The sequence below is a fragment of the Spinacia oleracea genome, chromosome 2 (assembly GCF_020520425.1).
Source record: "Spinacia oleracea cultivar Varoflay chromosome 2, BTI_SOV_V1, whole genome shotgun sequence".
Lineage (NCBI taxonomy): Eukaryota > Viridiplantae > Streptophyta > Magnoliopsida > Caryophyllales > Amaranthaceae > Spinacia > Spinacia oleracea.
The window spans coordinates 13,912,045-13,934,570 of record NC_079488.1 but is presented as its reverse complement, the minus strand read 5'-3'; the positions used below and the strand labels follow the sequence as shown (position 1 = coordinate 13,934,570).

Here is a 22,526-nt window from a genome sequence, read left to right as displayed (position 1 = left end):
ACCTTTTTGTCTTTTCCGGTGTTGACTACTCATTTCCGGAATTGACTTCGTCGGTTTTACTAACCTAACCTTTTTTTCCCTTAAAACCAAAATCCATCAAAAAAACCCATAAAAAACCCCAAACTTCATTCTCTCTCTGTTCTTCCCCAACTATGCAAAATTCGCTGAAATTGGAGCTTCCAAGGTAGATTTTATCTCAATTCAATCTTTCTCAACACTCTTCATCTACAATTTGGTAAGTTTGGTTAATTAATTTTGTGTAATTGCAAAGAAAGTTAGGGTTTTATCCCAATTGTTTGAATTGAATCGAATGTATAGATGAAAACAGTATTGTTTGAATTGAATCGAATTTATAGATGAAAACAGTGTATTGAATCAATTCCCAATTGTTTGAATTGAATCAAACTAGAACCCGCATCATGTTCTATAGCACCTTTTACTCCTCAGCATCCATTACCCATGAACAATATTGAATTAAGCCTTAACTAGTGAGTGCACGAAATTAAGGTTTTTTTCTCTACTAAACATCAAGGATATTGTTAATTTGATTGGAAAATAGTGGTGAAATTAGGTGTTTTTTCTTGTATGCGGAGGTTATACGTAAAATAATAAGCAATGTATTTTTCTGTTGCGGAGAGGCAATTAGCTTGAGATTATCTCTGCCATATGCATGAAGTTTATAAAGATAAGGGTTTCGAAATAAGGAGATATCTAAGTATACTATTAATCAATTGTAATTAGGTTTTAATCAACTACTTTTATATGAGAGAATATGGAGATAAATGGGTGTAAATAAGGAAAAACGAAAACATGTGACCTGCACATGGGAAGTCAAGGCCAGAAATTAGTAGTCAACACTAGAAAACCCAAAATGGTTGTCTCTCACAATTTTTTTTAGTTTAAGGTCCTTTTTCGCAAAAGAAATTTAAAAGGTTGTTTCTCGCAAACAATGGGTTATAAAAGGTTGTTTTGGCAAATTTGCCTTTTGGTTTTAATGGAAAACTAGTTTAGGGCCCGTGCAACGCACGGCTACTACTAAAACAATTTATTATTTTAATAGTAACTAAAACACTTGTGATATTAGGAAAACATGAAAGTAAAAAGGATATATGAAAAAGTATAAATTCAAAGTTGGGTAAAAAAAATATTCAGATGAACTAAATTTGCATATTACTATACAAAGTTAAAAATTATAGGCGTTTACTTGTATGTAGAATGATCTAATAACGTTAACCAAACCCGAATGACTCAAGACTAATTTTCGAAAAGACCCGAGCATAACCGAGTTAGTCAAATACAACATATTTTGAATTGAGTAAAATCTTGATAAATAAACTTATATGTTAATCTACTTACCATGTATTATTATTTTAATTAACATTCTTACTTACCAGTTACCATGTATTATATTATTAATAGTACACTAACATTAGAAATTCATTTATCAATAATTTTTATATTTCTTATCAGATTAAAAACTTATAATATTACATAAATAAAATTATATCATAAAGGAAAAAATAATATTGATTTCGCTTTCCTCCAATAATATATTATGCAGTACACATCTATGGTAATTAAAATATATTTTTATCTTAGTTTCCTAAAAAACGTAATGTAATTTATTTATTTTAAAGTAAAAAATAAAAGAAAAACATTTTGGCGGGAAAAAATCGCACCAGGAAATGACACGTGTCATTCCTGGTGTCTCTTTTAGTATATAGTAATAGAAGGGTGAGGTTAGCAAAACTGGCGAAATCAATGCCGGAAATGAGTAGTCAACGCCGGAAAAGGCAAAAAGGTTGTCTCTCGCAAGTTTTTTTTAGTTTAAGGTCCTTTCACGGAATATTTTTAAAAAAAAAGTTATTTCTCACAAAAAATGGGTTATAAAAGGTTTTTTTTACAAATTTGCCAAAAATTATTTCACGACTGATAATTTTTATCGTTAAAAAGGCAGTTATACTTCCCACTAATTTGGGTTCGTTTTTTCGCATATCTGAAACACACATATCAACTAAAAGACAAATAGCTAAAAGATAAAAAAGGAAGTACCATTCATGTAAAAAAAAGTACCATTCTGTAAAAAAAAGTACCATTCTGTAAAAAAAAGTACCATTTGTGTTTAGAAAAGTACCATTTAATTATTTTTTTGTCCTTTTTCCTATTTTGTCTTTTGTTCTGATATGTATTTCCCCATACATATCTGATATATATTTGTACTTCCTCTAGTTTTGTTGGCACCACCCAACTTTAGAGTGAATGATCCACATCATTCCGCACTATTGTTATAGTTTTAACGATCAATCGCTCTTTGTACTTTAATCATTTCTTTCCTTTTTATTCTTTACGTATTCCATTTTGGATATCTCACTTTAATCTTCACGTTTGGAATATTTCCTTATCACCCTCCACAAAGTTTTTTCTTTCCCGTTAAATTAAAAAGGAGATGCTAAAAAAAGTTTACAATATAACTTGTTGTCACCAAATTTTTATTTTCATGGGGTGTACGATAAATATTGTAACCAAAGTTAAAGTTGACGTAAAATGCTTAAAAGTTAGCCTAAGTTATCTACTTTTTAGTAATAAAAAATTTCATTTTAATAAAAAAATATTTCTTCATCATCACTAATAATGTATAAAATTATTCATTTAACACTTTAAATGTTTATCTATTAACTTTCTTTTAATAATATAAAAGTTAGAGACAACTGAGTAAAAGTTAGAAAAAACTGGGTAAAAATTATGTTTGTGTACAATAAATTTATTGTACACTTTGTGCATGCAAGACCTTTTGTTAAAAAATAGATAAAATAGGCAAAAACAGTTTGCAGTATGCCAGTATTTTCTTCAATTAGCCAAAGAAAAAAAACACATCATGTACATCAAAGATTCAAGAGCACTGCGTTCTGTGTTACAAGTCAAAACCCAGATTAAAGATGCCACTCACAAAGTCAGAATTCCATTTACACAAGCCAGCATATCAAGTATACTGCAGCATCTTCCATCTATTGCTATTACAACATTCCCCCCTTCTGTGACTGTTAATGTGCAAACTGGAGTTGTTATACTCCATACAATACTTAATCACGGATACGTAATACAATTGGCATAATACAACTGGCTAAGGATAAGAGTAACCCATAAGTTACAAGGAGCAACACATGCCAACCTTCAGTTAAAACCCAGATGAGTTCATATTCCTGTATGTTTCTTAGGGTTATCCTAGCCATGAAGCTGAAAGATGATGTATAATCCAGAACTTGTATAACCTCTATTAATCGGTTTCGGGTAGTATGTGCCAGAATGTCAGACTTGCCTATTTCATGACAAATGTTCAATGTTTTTGGGTCCAAAATTGAAGTGTAAAGGGTCCATACCTATGTTAGAGTGTTGAGGATCCGATGTGAGTACTTTGAGGTGAAATGAAGAGTTAAAATCTACCTAATGCTGACAGCTGACCATAAAGGATTTCATTCCACGCGTCAGGAATCCCGGGCAGACACCAATGCAAGCAATCTTGTCCAGTTGCCTGTCTAGGTTTAATGGTATACCTAGACATATGGCCTTCGTCTCTAAGTTCGGATAAAGCTGTAATGTCTAGATATTTCACTTTTGTCCCTTTTACAGCCATAGCAGCTGCTGGATCACCACTCTCCTCTTTTAAAACCTCTTTTCCTTTAGAAAGTGGATTGGTGTTATCACAAGTCCCACCCGAGTTCCAATCCCCGTTGAAGAAATGTCGTGGAGATAAAGAACGGTAAACTGCCCTCAATTTTGGATGCTGCGGGAGCTGAGAATCCACCCACTTGACTATACTGTGGATTGTGAAATTTTTTGCCTCGGCCACATTCTTGTTCAGGTTGGGTACACCACCCACGTGCATGACCCAGTGATTTCCATCAAACTTGCCCCGATTCCAGTGGTGGCCCGTGTTAAGAACTATAACATTGAATCTATCGAGATAGCGGCGAAGAAAAGCGGGAGGACGATCAAGGTTCATGGCCACTTCGGAATTTTTGTCAGATGGGTTGACAGGCTGCAAGTCACAAAGACATGCTGACCAGTAAAAAAGGATGGTCGTATTTGTGCGGGTGAAGCGATGAGCCCAACCATCAGGACGTAGAGCACCTCGAGCTTTGACAAGACCATATTCCCATCCCACGTCAATGACATCATGCCTCAATTTACCTCCTGATACCATGCACATTAAAGACTGATATTGCTGTCGGCCCAGCGAATCGCCAATAAAAGCCAGTGTTTTATTTCGCATCCTGGAGTGCAGAATCAAACAAGTTTAAGTTAAGATAGTAAAAGTGTAGTACTCTGAAGTAATATCAATTATTCAAACCATTTTCTTATGTAAAAAAAGACTGATATGCATCATTTATCAGACATAAAAAAAAAAGAACCAAGCTGAGCTAGCTAAGTGAAAGATAACTACAGGCAAAACCTGGAAAAGCAAAAAGCACATATATTCCCATCTAACAAAATATGCACATACTTCACAACATGCTCATAAATTGACACAACAGGTCAGCTGGATATACAATACTTCATTAGACAAATTTCTTATCTAGGAACTTATTTGAACAAGAGGCAAACCCACAGTCAAAGGAACATATCTCTTTGCAAAAATTAGGTCTTCAAGAATGTGCTGCTGAGATCATACTGAAAAATAGAAGAATTACTAAAATTTTGTCTCAAAATAATAATTGAGATGGAATTGTGTATGGAGTTCCAAAAGTTTAGTCTCAAATTTGTAATGGATTTGCCAAAATACCGTCTCAATTATTTTGAGACGACCTCTATAGGGACGCCCTATTTCCGTCTCAAATCCGTCTCTGATCATCACTTTGAGACGGATTTGGACTAATTAGTACGAGATTCCTCATCTCTATAAAGTGATTATTTTGTAGTGTAATGAAAAGGTTACAAAAAAAGACGGGCAAACTATTGAATTTATAGAAACCAATTCCTAGGATTTGGTTATAATGCCATGTCACTGACCTAAATGTCTCGCGCTGGAATTACATTTCGCTATTTCAATACTTGTCCAGTAAAAATACCATATGTTAATTTCTCCAATGACGAGGCATCTAAGAGAAAAACTCCTAATTTATCACACTTCATCAAGTATCAGAGAAAACAGGACAATACAGTGCAATAAAGATAAAGAAAATAAATGCACTTTAACTTGGGTGCAAATGCACTTTTTACTCTATTGTCTAAGTGCTCACTTCTTCTCCCTTTTTTTTCTTTCTTTAAAACTATGGAGTATTTTTTATTAGATAGAAATTTATCAAGGAATGAATCAGAAAGATGCAATATGCACTTTCAGATTCAGATTCAGAATGCAACTAGTCATTCCCAAGCTGATAAAGCCTCATTAGATGCTCCCTTCTTCCCAAAATCTTAAAGAAAATATATACTTCCTCTGTTCTTTTTTAGTTGACACAATATCCTTTATGGGGAAGTTCTTTTTAGTCGACACACTTCTTATTCTGGTAAGTTTTTTAATATAAATTGCCTATTTTTCCCTTACATAAACAGCATATAGCCACCCCTTGTTACTACCTAAATAAGTTAATTAGACTCGCTCCCTTTTTTCTTCATCCTACGTTCCTGGCCTCCCTTGTTCCCCATGGAACCCCAACCTCCCTTCCTTTGTTCACCATGGCAACCACCTCCACCAGGACCACCACCCTCTAAATTTATTTTTAAACCAGAAATCTCAAATTTTCTCTCTTCTTCATAGTTTGCTCCACCCTCTTCCCCTCCCCGGCCCTCAATTCACCGCCACCTCCACTCTCCTACCCTCTTCCCGGCTTCCACCGTCAACAAAAATAACCTCACTACAATGGTGCAACCACCCAACGAAAGTTATCAAAAGTGAGGTCATGGTGTGCTATGAATCACCCTGGAAATGGTGACAATATTGTATTTACGTATTTTTGGGATTTTTATGAGTTTCCAGCAGAAAGTAGAAATGCAGAGAAATAGGCAATGTAGGATTTGTATTAGCTCAATCAGAGGAATTAAACTAATTACAAACCTCCTCACTTTCGAGAGGTGAGAATTCTCTCCCAAGACTACTCTTAACAAAATAACAACTGCCTATTCCTTGCTTATTACATTGCCTTATATAGTCTAAAAGCATAACTAATTTTCTGATAAGGACAAATTCTGTTACAGCCATCAAGCTATGTTACTGACTTGCCCTTTCCTTGCCCTTTCTCCTGCTGTAGGTATGAATGAGAGGAGGTGGCCTAGCTTGATTCCTTGCATTACCTTCCTCCCAAACTGCCACCTTGTCCTCAAGGTGGAACTCAGGGAACCTGTGAGCCAAGGCAGTGTGATCTTCCCAGGTGGCCTCAAAATCAGGGAGGTTAGCCCACTGAATCAGCACCTCAGTGTGAACCTGTGGAGAAGAGCCAACTGTGCGCACACCCAGTACAGCTGCAAGTTGCACTTCCATCACCAACTCAGCTGTCAACTGTTCTGGAATAGTGGGAGACACCAACACATCCCCTATTGCTGCCTTCAGCTGAGAAACATGAAAAACAGGGTGAATGCGTGCAGTAGGTGGAAGCTCCAGCTTATAGGCCACCTTTCCAATCCGTTCCACCACCTCAAAGGGACCATAGTATCTGCGGGCCAAAGAAAGTTGTCTGTAAGGTTGAAGCTTCAAGTACACAAAATCACCGATCTGAAACTCCACTTCCCTTCTCCTTGAGTCCCTCCAATGTTCGCATCTTGTGTTGTGCCTGAATCAAATGCCCCTTCAAATCATCAAGGATTGCATCTCTCTCCAACAACTGCTCCTCCAAGGTGCTGACAGTGGGATCCATACACTGCCTTGAAGGGTGTACATAAGGTAGAAGTGTGAAAAGAAGTGTTGTACCAGTATTCGCTCCAAGGAAGCCACTGAGCCCAAGTTTTTGGTCTGCCACCAATGAAACACCGTAAGTACGATTCTACACACTTGTTCACCACCTCTGTTTGACCATCAGACTGTGGATGATACGCGGTGCTACGCTTGAGATGAGTGCCTTGCAACTTGAACAATTCCCTCCAGAACAGACTCATAAAAACCTTGTCACGGTCAGAGACAATGGTTGCCGGAAATCCATGTAGCCTCACAACCCCTTTGACGAACTCTTTTGCCACAGACTGAGCCGTAAAAGGATGTTTGAGAGCTATAAAGTGGTTGTACTTGGATAGGCGATCTACCACCACCAATATAGTATCAAACCCCATGGACTTGGGAAGTTTTTCCACAAAATCCATGGAAATGTCTTCCCATATTTGATGGGGGATGGGAGAGGTTGCAATAGACCTGCGGGAGATAAGGTTGAGGCCTTCTGTTGCTGGCACACCACACAAGCGCGTATATAGCTAGCCACTGCCCGTCGCATTCCCTGCCAATACCACTCTCTGGCTAAACGTTGATACGTTTTGAAGTCACCTGAGTGGCCTCCTACTGGGCTATCATGGTACTCGTGCAACAGCTGCTTGACTAAGGGTGATTGTTTCGGTATTACCAGCCTTCCCTTGTAATGCAACACTCCTTGCTCAAGGGTATACCCCTTCACAACATTGTGTCCAGCAGCCAAATCATGCTTCAAGGTCCGAATGAATTCGTCATGTTCGATCTCTGCTTGTATAGATTCCCACCCAACTCCACAAGAGCTCACCATACTACAGAGTTCAGTCAACCCCACAAACTTGCGAGAGAGTGCATCAGCAGCTTGGTTCGACTTTCCCGGTTTGTAGAGTATTTCGAAGTCGTATCCCATGATTTTGCAGAGCCATTTCTGGTATTCCGTACCCACTTCTCTCTGATCCATGAGAAATTTCAAACCTTGTTGATCTGTCTTGATGACAAATCTTCTTCCAAGCAAGAAATGCCTCCATTTTTGCACAGCTAACACAATCGCCATTAGTTCCTTTTCATAAATGGACTTGAGTCGTGATCTAGGACCAAGCACCTTACTATAAAAAGCAACCGGGTGACTGTCGTGGGCCAGCACAGCTCCTAAGCCAAAACCAGAAGCATCTGCTTCGACCACAAATGTTTTGGTAAAGTCGGGAATGGCCAAAACAGGTGCTGTAGTCATAGCCTGTTTGAGCTCAAGAAAAGCCTGGGTGGCTGCAGCATTCCAACCGAAGTTATCCTTACGGAGTTGCTCAGTGAGCGGGGATGCAATGGTCGCATAGCCTTTAATAAATCGCCTGTAATAGCCCGTGAGGCCCAAGAAACCTCGTAATTCTTTAATGTTCTGTGGAATCTGCCACTCTAGCATGGCTTGTACTTTAGACATGTCCATGGCTACTCCCTCAGCAGAGATAATATGGCCCAAATAAGCCACACTTCTCCTCCCGAACTCACATTTCTTCTTATTAGCATATAACTCATTCTGACTCATAACATTCAGCACTTTCTCCAAGTGTTGCTTGTGCATTTCTTCATTCTTGCTGTAAATAAGTATGTCATCGAAAAATACCAACACGAATTTCCGCAAATAGGGCTTGAAAACCTTGTTCATTACGAGAAACTCATAATGGCATTACGAGAAACTCATAATGTCCCTCATGGGTACGAAATGCAGTTTTGGGAACATCCTCCCGTTTGACCCTAATTTGGTGGTAACCTGATTTAAGGTCCAATTTCGAAAAAACTGCTACCCCACTTGATTCATCTAACAATTCATCGATAATGGGGATCGGGTATTTATCTGGAATGGTAACCTTGTTCAAAGCACGATAATCAACGCAAAATCTCCAAGAACCATCTTTCCTTTTCACTAACAAGACAGGACTAGAAAAAGGACTGTTACTGAGTTGAATAATACCTGCCTTCAACATATCGTGCACCAGGTTCTCTATCTCGTCCTCTCTGGGGGTACCTGTATGGCCTCACTCGAACTGGTTCCACACCCTCTCTAAGTAGGATGGTGTGCTCGTGACCCCGTTCCTGAGGTAGGCCATGAGGCATGCTATCCCACACAAACGAGGGTTCACTGTCCTCCTTGTCTTCCTGTACGCTGCCCTCTTCTAGCATATTGAACTCCAACAAAAACCCTCCTCCCTCCTTCCTTAAGGTCCTGATCATGGCCTTCAAGGATATAAGTGATCTACCCAAAGAGGGGTCCCCTCTTAAAGTCACCGTTTCGCCATGATTCTGAAACACAAGGGTCTGTGTTTTCCAGTTCGTAGTCATGGTTCCCAGTTTCTTCAACCATTGAATGCCCAGAATAATATCTGAATTGCCCAAAGTTAAAGGCAAGAAGTCCTCCACAATTTCAACTTCTGGAAAAACCAACCTCACCCCCTTGCACTCACCCTCCCCGCGCACCGCTTCTCCTGTTCCCAGGGACACTCCGAAGGACTTTGAAGCTGTCATCACCACTCCCAACTTCTTCACTGCCTCCAGAGAAATAAAATTATGGGTGGCCCCGGGGTCCACCATAACTACCACCTCATGACCGTTCACCGTTCCTACCATCTTGATTGTTTTTGGGTTAGAAATTCCCATTACAGAATTTAAGGAAATCTGTGGTTGCGTTTCAAGAGCCCCGTACTCTCCGTACTCCCCGCCGACTTCCACTTCCGGCTCAACTTCATCGTTCTCCTCTTCCTGCGCCACCAACACACTCATCTCTCTTTTTTTACACTTGTGTCCAACCGACCACTTTTCATCACAACGAAAGCATAACCCCTTCTCCCTCTTACTCTGCCACTCCTTATCACTCAGTCGCCGGATTTCTCCATAAGGTTTTGGCTTAATCTGGTTTTGTGTGGTGGTGGATGGAAAAGTCGTATTTTGGCTTGTGTTTAGGTTGGTGTTTAGGTGAGTGTTTGGGCTGGGCTTAGGGTGGTATGATGTTGGGCCCTTGTAATTTGACCCATATTTGGACCGTTGCTGGATGACATTCTGTTTGTCTTCCACCTTAACGCAAGTTCCATGGCACGGTCCAACGATCTCGGGTTGTGCAAACGGAGCTCCGTTTTAATTTCTGGGTTCACGCCACTCATAAATTGTCCAAGTGCAACCTCGTCAGATACTCCCTTCAATGGCGCCAACAACTGCACGAACCGCCGCCTATACTCCATCACCGTTCCCGTTTGCCAATGATCGGCCCACTGCTCATGAAGCGACCCCGCAGCGTTCAGGCGAAACCGGCGAAGTATCATCGCCTTCATCTCATCCCACGACCTCAAGGGTCGTCGGTCATCTTCATATTGGAACCAGAGAAGCGCGTCACCGTCAAGCGCCACCACCGCCGCCTCCAACTGATCCTCTTCACTCAACCTGTAAAATCGAAAATACCTCTCAGCACGAAGGATCCACCCATCTGGATTATCCCCGTCAAATGTAGGGAGATCCAATTTCTTATGCTTCCACGACCCTCCATGGTGGTTATTACCGGCATCATCACAGTGGCTACTCTAGCCGCCTTGCCACGCTCCCCTATTCTCCTCGGTCGGCACATTAAACCCGACGCGTCCGATGGTAAGGCTACCCCTATGATTATTACCCGCTTCCGGTGGTTCAAGGCGTGGTGTGGGTTGCGTTTGATTGCGCGCAACTCTGTCGCCACCGCCCTGATCTCCGTTTGAAAATTAGCTTGCTCGTTCCTCATCACTGCTATGGCCATCTCCTGATTCTCGCGAGATCGGTCGATCCTTCCCTCTAACTGTATCGACAGTGCCGCTAACTCGTCATTTTGCTTACTGTTGAGGGCCTCCAAACTCCGAGCAAACTGCTCAGCAAAGGATTGCTGCAGAGTAGGGATGGCATTCTGCATAGCAGTGGCCAACTGTTGTGCGAAAGTATTTTGGAACGCTTCTACCTGCTCCTTGATTCCGGCCACTTCCGCCTCCAATCCATCCAAACGCTGCGCCTGGTTCACCATGACCGATCTGCTCTGATACCAAGTTGCTATGAATCACCCTGGAAATGGTGACAATATTGTATTTACGTATTTTTGGGATTTTTATGAGTTTCCAGCAGAAAGTAGAAATGCAGAGAAATAGGCAATGTAGGATTTGTATTAGCTCAATCAGAGGAATTAAACTAATTACAAACCTCCTCACTTTCGAGAGGTGAGAATTCTCTCCCAAGAATACTCTTAACAAAATACCAACTGCCTATTCCTTGCTTATTACATTGCCTTATATAGTCTAAAAGCATAACTAACTTTCTGATAAGGACAAATTCTGTTACAGCCATCAAGCTATGTTACTGACTTGCCCTTTCCTTGCCCTTTCTCCTGTTGTAGGTATGAATGAGAGGAGGTGGCCTAGCTTGATTCCTTGCATGGTGGTGGGATTTAGCCATAGATTCCAGATTTAAAACCATCATACCAAAATCCGACTTCCATGTCTTCGATTTTGTGAAATATGGATAGTGGTTGGTAAAGGGTGGTTTTTTGTCTCTCTTCTCTTTTCTCTATTTCAATATGGGGAGGGTTATGGGGTCGTTTTCTTCAAAAAAGTACTGGATGGGAAACTAATATTTATAGATCTTATGTTTTTCTTTAATTTTTAGGTAGTTTTCTTAGGATTTTATCGTTGTTGATTTTGATTTTTTTCGACAATGTCAAGGTGTTGATGAAGGGGTGGCGATAGTGGTGTAGGTCAGTAGGTAGTGTAGGTGGGGGTGGGGGTGGGGGTGGGGGTGGTGGAGTAGATGGTATTGGTGGTCGTATAAACGACGGTGGTGTAGGCGGTGATAGTGGCGTAACGGTGGTACATGCTCTCTCTAGTAATTTGTCAAAGAGAATGGTTACTGGGTAGGGGAGGGGTATTTTTGTCTATTGACATTCATTTTCACCCTTCCTTAATATGTGTGACAAAATGAAGTGTGTTGACTAAAAAAGAATGAAGGAAGTATAAACTAATAGAAGTATTAGCTTTTATATGTGAGTTTGTCAAAAGTCTTGTAAAGTTGCATCTGAATAAATTTGTCTCAGAATTGCATAGAAAGAAAAGATGCGTGAATATATGATGGGTTGATGATACCTCCTCCCCCTCCCCTCCAACAAAGAGAAAAGAGGAAAAAGAGATTCAGAGTATTCAATTGTTTAGGGTGTGGACAGAGAGTACTACATTACATTACATGAAATGTGTACACTGTGTAGAGGACCATACCTTCTCAAAAACTTTTTTCCACTAAATTCTTCCATTTCACAATCTCTTGGTTGCCAGCGGAACTTCTCGAATGCAAAATCCGTTCGGTCCGTCAATCTACATGCCCACATCTCCGAAAGCCATTGCAGGCAACGACCTCCAGAATAAAAAGGCCGATTATCATCTGCAACCCAGTTTCCCTTGGCATAATCGCAAGCTGGAATATGAACAGGAAGATGCAAGAAATTAGTTGGAGATATCAGAGGATGCAGAAGCAAAGTGTCCCAATCGTTCTCTAAGGAAGATCAAACAAGAAAAATCTACCACCAGGCAAATAAAGCATCCAACTATAAAGAACCTATAACACCAATAAACTCCAGCACATCTATTTCCTAAAGAACCAGCTTATTCATCAAATGAAATCGACAATTGTCTCTTGCATGTAGTTTAAAGTTATCACCACAGAAAGGCGTATTAAAAGAACACCAATTGGTGAGCTGTGCAGGGCCGGCACTCCATGTCTTTTTGAGGGGTCTGGCCTGCCTGGGTGGGAAAATAACAATTACAACATGGTCAAAGAGACACAATAACCAAGATTCTGTTAAGACAAAACAAGGAGCAAGGTAACTAGGGTGCAAGATCAGAAAGCCAACTGTTTCTATTACAATCTTTTTAAAAGGGTAAAATAATCCATCTGGACAATTCAGATCAGAACTCTCTTTTTACAGTGGACAGTTGAAACAACTTCTTACCTAACATACTTTTGCAGAGAATATATTAGCCATGTGGATCACATTATAAAAAGGTCTACTAAGTAAAAAAGCATTCAACGAAGCTAAAATTTAAATTTGATCAATTAAAAACATAGAACTTAGAAGGCAGTCGATAGAGTTAAAAACTTTGCTCTAAAGTAGGTGCAAGACCAACAAGGTCTACATAAGCAATGTATGAATGAAACATCACAAAAATCAAACACCATATGCAACCTCGGGCAGCCTAACCCAGATATAACACCAACATAAAAGTAAAAGGCCTCAAATGACTCCCATATTCAATTTGACCATGATAATGATAGGTGAAAACTAGTCAGAACACATGATGAGCTATTTGGAACCTGCTCAAGCAAAGATCAGCTGCAACAGAGTATATATTCAATCCAATTATATTCAAGTAGGTTGCCGAGAGCAAGAAAATAAAAAAAATAAAAAAAGAACGGGAAGAAGTAAACAGATTGATAATCTCTTTGGTCTTTCAAGAGAACTCATGATATCCAAGCCTAGCACAATTGATTCTTGATACCTTTGTCCTTAGCCTATTAGATCAACTATTCAACTCTAGTGAGAACTTGCACAAATGAAAATTTTGATCACCAATTATAAAAGCATGCTTCATTGTCATGCACTGTACTGAAACAAATAGTATGACTAGAAGATTTACATCATACTTTGCTTTTTTACTTGATATGGGATATTCCCTTTCTCCTTCTTGGTAAACACAGAGCTTGTATTTGCAGAGTCCACTGGCACTGATGCGTCCCACACTTTTTCCTTGAAATTTTCTCCATCCTCTGCACAACAAAAGATATATATACTTATGCAAAATTAATCCTTTATAATATTAACATTAATATAAAAACCATTTGATGTGTCTGTCTAAAAACAAATACAAACGCCAAAAGAAAGATCTCAGGCACATAAAAAAGACAAAGATACTTTCCGTAGCTCAACACAACAGGAATCTTTTTCAATAATAGTAACCATGCACTAAAACAAAGCCACGAGTGTTTTGAGCCGAGAAAACATAGGGAAAAAAAATTCAGCTTCTTCTGAATGCAAAAGTTCATCATGACTCCTTTCTGACAGAAAGATAATTCTTACCCCCCCTCCACCCCTTTTTGTTTGCCCCATTGAAGTGTAGTTACTTTTTTAATTTGGGGTTAGGTGATGTTGATGAAAGAGAAAAATGGTGGGTCCAAATATTATGAATGTGGGAGTAAAATGGTGGACCCGTAAACTCAAAGGGACAACACAAAAAGGAAAGTGGGGCAAACTTTAAGGGTCTGAGGGTATATGGTAAATTGAAGTTATCAGAAAATGCTTTCCTCTAAACACTTGTGGCACAATCCATTGGTAACTTGTTTATTCTCAAGCAAACAGGTTAATGTACAAACAATTATATCAAATTCCCAACTCTTTACTTTATTGGGTGTTAGACGACTTATCTCCTTCACATGTTGACTTGAACTAACCAAGGATCAAGAAGACTAGTCAGCAGAATGACTGGCATATATACACTATCTATCCAGATTTCTATCATTATTTTCTAGAAAAAAAATATGTATACCACCTCCGTTTCGAAAATAATATGCCACATTTAACTTTCTCAGTCAAACCTTGTCAACCTTGGCCATTTTTTTCTATTACTATGTCATCTTAATAAGCTCTATAATGATAAAACAAACAAAAGCACATTTTAAGATATATCTAAAAATGACATCTTTTAAAAATGCATATTCTACATATATAATGGTGAAAGTTATCAAGATTGGACCACCCTTAGTTAAATGGACATATAATTTAAAACGAAGGTATTATTAAGATAGGAATTTAACATCAAACAAGCCAGTGATATTGGAATTGTATATAAATGGATAAAATCAAGATAACAAGCTATTTTGAAGAGGGTGTCATGATATCTTTTGTCCATTTCAATGGCAGGATTTTACCCACATGTGTTCATTGTATTGTACTTATTTAAAGAACTACCCATGATGTTGGAAAGTTCTTGGAATAGCACAGAAGTAAAATCTAGCTTAACTGGTTTTCTTTTGGTATAGAACTGCATTGACAAGGTTTTATTATGAAATTGACATCTCAATGGACAATACCCATTGAACTCTAGGTCAAATCCAATGGTCGTGTTAGGGAAAGAGGGGGTAAATCCTCACATTTCTCAGTAATTCTAATAGCATTGTGTAGGATAGCTTTTCAGAGATTTTAACTCAGTGAAATGTAAGTATCTTTATATTTAATAAAAATGTGTTAAAGGCAATATGTTTTGTAATAACTACCAATCATTGTTCTCATCTAGCACATTTCCAACTAAGTGGACCTAACATGTCTAGCATTTGAACTTAATTTCGTCTTATTTCGTCTTTGCATAGGGAAACTCCAAGAGAACCTCAATATAATATTATATATATATAAAATAAAAAAATAACTAAAACAAGACAGCCCTTACAGAAAAATTCATGACAAACCAGAGTAAATAACACACATGAAGTAGGAACAAGCTGTTAATATGGGGATAAAATTATAAATCAAGACAGCTTCTAAAATCATAGAACCATATAAAGTAATAAAGTTTAGATTAAAGGTTGGCTTAGTTTCCATGTCTCTCACGATCGCTTATCATACAGCCACGGGAAGTCGGGAACTAAGACAATTTGCCAATAATCAGGTAGGTACATTTTCATTTTAACACATAGTAATAAGTAGAAAACTTCAATTTAAAGCTCTACTACCAAAACCAACAGCAGCTGTATAACCTGTACTTTACCACATTAACTTTTCAACAGAAACATTCAATGAACTGGATTACCAATTTTGAATTTATGGATCATCCGCCTATGTAATGAACAGTTCTCTATGCAATTCCTTGATCTCGTTAGAATTTACCTCCATTGCTCTTTTTGTCATATCCTTCAGGCTTATCTGATGCCTCATTTGTTGCAGAATTGGGCAAGTTATCGGCATCCTTCTTTGGCTCTGGAGAAACAGCATTCATAGGGGAGCCAATGAATGTATCTGTGCAACAAGGGCCCAAAAGGAATGATAAGTTACCCGGAGACAACAACAAAAAGATACACAATAACATCAGTGTGAGTCCTGCAGCTAGTGGTCTGGTACACACTAAATACTAAATACTTCAGGGGGTAAAAGTGTGTATAATATTAACCTCAATCAGTTAAGATTAGCACATAGGTGTTACCGAAAGTTGCAGAGAAAAGCAAATCAGAAAATCGATGGTTGTAAGAAGTAATACAAAGTGTTAAGGCAAGAGTTAAGGCGAAAGAATATTGCAAGACTATAGAAGATACAAGTATGGTGCAGGAAGGCGGAAGCAACAACCAAAGGCTAATAAAATACTCCTTTGTCCAAAAAGTCGGTTATGCTTTGAAATGGAAAAGAAATAAAGAAACACTTTTTTCACAAATTTTCATTAATCACTATGGAGTATAGGACATCTTAAACAGAAACATTCACCATCGTTTAGGGAAGCAACTAAGCAAGAAGTATATGTAACCTTCCAAAGGGTGTTGCTTGTACGGAAAAAGCATCATATGAAAGACGTAAAATACTACTCCCTCTACCCATATGATATAACCCTTTCCATTTTACAAATATAACAACCCCTTGAAGTAGTCCCTTTTTTTTGTTAATTTCAATTGAGCTAATTATTTGCTTTAATTATTCATTACAATTGGCTTTATTTCAATTATAAATACCAAAAAATCCATCTTCCCATTTGGCTCATACTCCCTCCGTTCCATAATGATAATCCAATTTAGATTTTTGACATTATTCACAGTTGGAGGAGATCTTCTAAATCCTTTCCAATATATAAGAAAAGACATATTCATGTGGGTTCTTGTTTGGTTCGTCTCAATGAATACTTTAACAATATCATTTATAATTTTTAATTTGTTTAACCATAGATAAAAACGATATAAAACTTGGGTGGGCAAACGTGAAAAAAGAAACAGGAAGTCTGGAACATCATTATGGAACGGAGGGAGTACACAGTAGTGCAGCACTGTCATCTAAATAATCAGTCAAATACGCAGTATAGATTCACCAATCGCAGCGGAGTTACCCAAGGTCTTCACAGGAAGACTGTTGGGAGGTGGCTTAAGGGTGGGAGAAAGAAACAGAAGAGTTAGGCATGCATAATGTTGAGCTCCATGCTGCTGTCTCGGTAGCAGGTGTTGCTGCAGCAGTGCAATCGCTGCTACAAGCCTACAACTGATGCCTCGCCTGGACCTGGCAATAACCGAGAGGCTGCTAGGATGATATAGACACTGCTTCCGCTGCTAAAGTTGTAGGCTGAAGCTATGGGCAATGAGATGGAGAATGTAACTTCGGTCGAGGGAAGTGAGAATGTGAGATCTGTTTTCAGGAACAATGAAGAGGGACAAATAGGAGGAATGAATTTTCATAAACGGACAATTTTGAAACAGTGACATCTATTTAAGGATCAACGAAGCATAAAGCTTTAGCAAATCTCCCTGTTCTAAATTATCAGTGCCATGAAAGAAGTTAAGCAGCACAAAGAATGTACCAAAATTATCTGTGATGTACAAGCAGTAGATGTGTTACGGATGATAGATTAATATGTTTTAAGGGAGGGAAAGAAGGCAATTACTGCTCCAACACAAGAAGCACATAGTAGCTACACAATCTGCAAAATAACTACATATAGCTTCTCCTTGAAGCATTTCAGAAGTAGCTCGAAGTGGCTCAGTGGCTCACATACCCTGAGGTTTCTAAGCACATGCCATCCAAATTAGGAGTTCAATAGTAATTTATTCATCTTGTCCGAACGTAGGACAATCAGGTCCCATGCTTTACAGATCTACAGGAAAAAAGTATCAGCCAGATACAGCCGTGCAATTTCCCCTTTCTTAAATATTGCCAATATATCAACATTAACATGACATACAGATGAGATATGATGTCCATGTTTGCTGAGTTTCTAACAAAATACAGAGTATTTTTCATTCATTCTGTTTGATCCTTACATAAACTTTGAACCTATATGGTCATGTAAGTTGGAGTCATCATCTTCATCCCATGAAACTGACAAATCATTATCCGTGAAATTGCACAGTAAGATTGCTATAGATATTAAAAGACACCCAAATGCATAACGGGTGAATTGGCAAACAAATGAAGTTGAGCAATTAAATAAGATTGATATATGTGATTCATTGATTGTAAAAGATACCCGAATATATAACAGGTGAATTGAGCTACAAACAAATGAAGTAGAGTAATTAAACAATGCATTTAAAGAATCTTAACAGTCCACTAAATCAGTCAAAGATAGCTTGTTTTCCACAACTTTCATAGTGATACAGAAAGAGTAATAGCTTCAGCATACAAATAAAATCACTATCATAAGAAAACACCAATTAAGTTAAAATTAGCAGAAGCAAACCTGGAGAAAGTCTGAGGCTTTGGCTCTGGGGAATTAAGGAAACAAGAAAAGGAGCTTTATCCCATCCCCATAAAAGAAACATTGTGCAGACCAAAGTAATGAGGATGAGAGAGAGTTTTGTAGCCCTCAGCCTCAAAATACTCCCCTTCATCCTCCCGTCCGTATCACTTAACCTTTGAGTCAAGATCAAAATCGACACATTAACTAGCTTGGATCACCCAGATGAATACTGAAACAATGAATGTATTACCAACCATTATTGTTGTTATTATATACAATTATACTATTCAAAGTTGATCATTTCAATTTAAAAGAAATTTGAAAATGCACGACATATTTGACTCCTGCCAAATTAAATACCAGTCAGGGCCTGCTCCTATCATTGTGAGATTTCTGTTTCTTTGAATACAAAACAATAAGAAAAAGTAGTATTCCATAGGTAACTCCATAGTTTTCTAGTTCTTGTCGTCCATTTCAAAATTAGCATGATTGATTAGTAGTAGACAGTATGATTAATTCTAAATTCATAAATACCTTACATCAATTTACAACCTACGAAGCACGGAAACGCCAAAAAATCACGACTTACCGTTTCCGAAACGTCCTGGAACGGGGAAACCGGGAAACGCGTTTCGGAACGCGCCGAAACCGTTTCAGAAAAATGGAGACGTGTTTGAAACTGAATTCATCCCGGAAACGAATGGGAAACGAGATTTCAATCTAATATTCACGTTTCCCAATCAAACTTGCTGATTGTATCAAAGTTTTTCCGCCAGAAAACTGAAATTAGGTTGAAGAAGATAGGTTGCAGAAGATCTCAGGTAATCTGTATTTCACACTTGCATAGCCTATATTCGAAACCGGGCTACAAATTTGGGCCTGGCCCAAGTAGACAAATGGAAATTAAATCATTAAGGGTGTATTTGGTTAAGGGTTTCTAAACCTCAAGTGACTTGTGTCCACATGGACACAAGTGATCCAAATACAATCATCTTGAGTACCAACACATAATATGTCAGTACCAAAATGCAAAATTGCTTAGAAATACCACCAATATAAGTCATATGTTTTATTATTGGTATTCACATAATTTGTATTGGTACTAACATATTCTGTATTGGTACTCCAAATTCTGTATTGGTACTCACTTGTGTCCAATATGGACACAAGTCACTTGTGACAAAGACTTCCTCTATTTGGTTCAGCATATTTTGGAATCAGGTATGGGTTTGAAATCATCTAACCCCATACTTGATGCTTGGTTAATTATTTTTATAAAATTTAAAATTTGGGGACCCACCTCCAAAACCCCTATGGTATCGAGTTCTCGTACTCAAGGGGGAGGTGGGTATATGAAATTATATTAACTGAAAATAAAATCGACAGTGCAAACTCGATCAAACAAACACCATGACAGCCTAACTAATGTTACCTACCGTCGCCGTCCAAGCTACCCAAAAAATCAATATCATAAAAATTATACTACAAAGTTACTACCCTGTCGATTCGCCATCAAATCGTCAATGCTACCTAACGCCACCATCAACACCCCCGTAAGAACCCAAAATGACGAAATTAGAATACTGAAAAATAATTTAACTAAACATATCTTTGAATAAAATACCTAGATATATTGTTAATCGTCGAAATTTTGGACATTGAAGTCTAGATTTGTAGCTTCAATTGTAAAAAACAACCACCAAAAATCAAATTTCGTCTAGTGACAGAAGAATGTGATGGTTAGAGTTGAAGCAAAGCGAGCGATTGTGGTGGTGGAGATGGTGCCATATATCAAAATATAATGTCTGCCTTTTATATTTGACTAGTTGTTGGTCCGTGCGCTAGCGCGCACAGTCCCCCAAGGTACAGAAAAACAATTACCAAAATACAATGCAAATCTCGAGCCCAATTAGTATATATGAAAATAGTTACCAAAACACGTACAAAAGGGAGGGCAGCGCAAAATATAACCAAAAATTTATAGCAGCATTGGAAATTACTATAGAGGATGTGAAGTTTTGAAAAAAATAACATCCCAGTTCCTCTTTTCAGATCAAAGACACACCCTTCTTCTTATTAGAGTTCCTTCCTTCAACTTCTTCACCATCACGTGTAGCTTCAGCTTTGTTTTTTCTCTCCAAATAAAACACGTCGAAAAAATAGACTATATAGGCCAGCTTATTTGCTTTGCACTTCTCTCTTCTGATCTCGAAGCTGAATGTTGAGATCGATTTTAAGAAATGACTTTACTGTAAACTTGAAAATGCATCAGCTTACCAAGTCCATTAGCCTCAAAAGTCCTCATGACTCTAAGCCGCTTCACAAAACTAAGGAACATCATGTTATCAAACAATAAAAGAAGATGTAATGTATCAGTCTTGTGTAGATGAAGATTAAGGAATTCAATTAACGAAGGAATTCAATATGAAGCAACATTTCATCTAACAAAAAAAACATTTACTTCAGGGCTTGTAAGTTAATGTCCAGAGTAACTCTAAGTTTTGTTTTGTTCGAGATTCTCAAACTAAAGGAACTTATCTTATATACACAAGACCGGCAAATAGAACATTAAGAACTTAATCTCTTATGTGAAGTAAAGCATTAGCAGATTTATCCTTGTGTTTGGTCCTTTATAATGCTAATATTAACTAACTTGAATTTGCCAAAAAAAAAATATATTAACCAACTTGATGATGTTCCTGGTCAAGAGTATTTTTCTTACTTGGGTCAAAAGATTAAGATGGAGGCTGCTGGGGTGGATTATACATGATCCTTGTGTGCTAACACCACCTTCTCCTGAAACAATGGCTATTCTGTTTTCAGTGTCATTACTCATTAGAGCATTGTGTTTCGGGACCGCTACACACATAATTTCACGACCAAATTAGTTATCTGTGCAGAAACAGCTGGACATAATCACTCTAGAACCACGAACAAATTTCCTAGAAGAAAAATGTACCTCAAGTCAGGAAACAAAATTATAAATTTGAAAAATAAAAGAAACTTCTCAACAGTCAACACCTTAAATTTACGTATACGATGCAAATTTTGGTAAGTTCAACATACCACCATCCCAGAAAGACTAATCACAGGAAAATAGAAAGAAGGAAATAAGTGTTAGGTTATGATACATATGAATAAACATAAATCATGCGGAAAAACCATAAAGCCAGGAAACATATTATTAACACATAATTTAGCATAATTCAGATGCATACACTTTGTAGCGTGCCCTCCCTAGCTACGCCCGAACCGAACAAGAACAAGTCCTTAGGACTCCAAGTGTCGTCCCTCCGTAGATAGTCCACAGCACGTCCGGATCCGCCTTAAGCTTGACCAACTAGAATCGCCCTTAAGGTACTATAAATTTCGGCTAATAGGGCAAGTGTTTGTGGCTGATTTTTGCTTGAAAATCTTACCTTTGAATACTTGAATCTTGCGTCAATAAATTTGTGACCCTAGGCACATATTTATAGAGTTATGGAAAAGGACTTAGAAACCTATTAGAATACCAATTTAGTTTAATTAGAATCTTGTTAGGACTCTTATTAAATAAAATCTATCTACTAGGATTAAGATTTAAACATAGAACAAATTCTAATAGCTTTAGGATTTGTTTTGCACACAACCATACACGAGCACGAACACGAGCACCACCCGCGCAAGCCTTGCGGCCCACGCGAGCTACACTCGCTCGCAGCCCAAATGTCGCAGCCCATATTGCTTCGCGCGCGCCAAGGCCTTTCTGGGCCTGGCCTTGCGCTGGGCCTGGCGGGGCTTGGCTGTGTGTAATTGATGCGTGTGGTTTTCTGGGTGATGGCCCGGCTTCGTTCTGGGCCTTCGTCTAGCAGGCCTCGTCCGATGCTAATTCGTACGATACGCTTCCGATTAAATTCCCGATTCTGGAATTTATTTCCGATACGAACAATATTTAATATTTCCGATTCCGGAATAAATTTCCGCTTCGAACAAATATTTAATATTTCCGTTTCAAGAATTATTTTCCGATTCCGATAATATTTCCGATTCTGACAATATTTCCGTTTCCGGTAATATTTCCGATTCCGGCAATATTTCCATTTCCGATAATATTTTCCGATACGTACCATGTTAGCGTTCCGGCAACATCTACGACTTGGATAATATTTATATTTCCGATACGATCCATATTTCCG

General features: G+C 38.3%; 1 protein-coding gene across 1 annotated transcript; it reads right to left on the bottom strand.

Moving 5' to 3' along the window:
* Window positions 1-2,824: 2,824 nt before the first annotated feature.
* Window positions 2,825-19,185, bottom strand: LOC110774956 (protein trichome birefringence-like 14). Its single transcript, XM_021979556.2, has 6 exons — window positions 18,941-19,185; window positions 18,352-18,580; window positions 15,810-15,938; window positions 13,577-13,699; window positions 12,154-12,349; window positions 2,825-4,271 (listed from the first exon to the last, which is right to left on the bottom strand). Exons 2-6 carry the CDS (start codon window positions 18,500-18,502, stop codon window positions 3,431-3,433), a joined length of 1,440 nt encoding a protein of 479 aa, XP_021835248.2. The 5' UTR covers window positions 18,503-18,580; window positions 18,941-19,185; the 3' UTR covers window positions 2,825-3,430.
* Window positions 19,186-22,526: the final 3,341 nt, after the last annotated feature.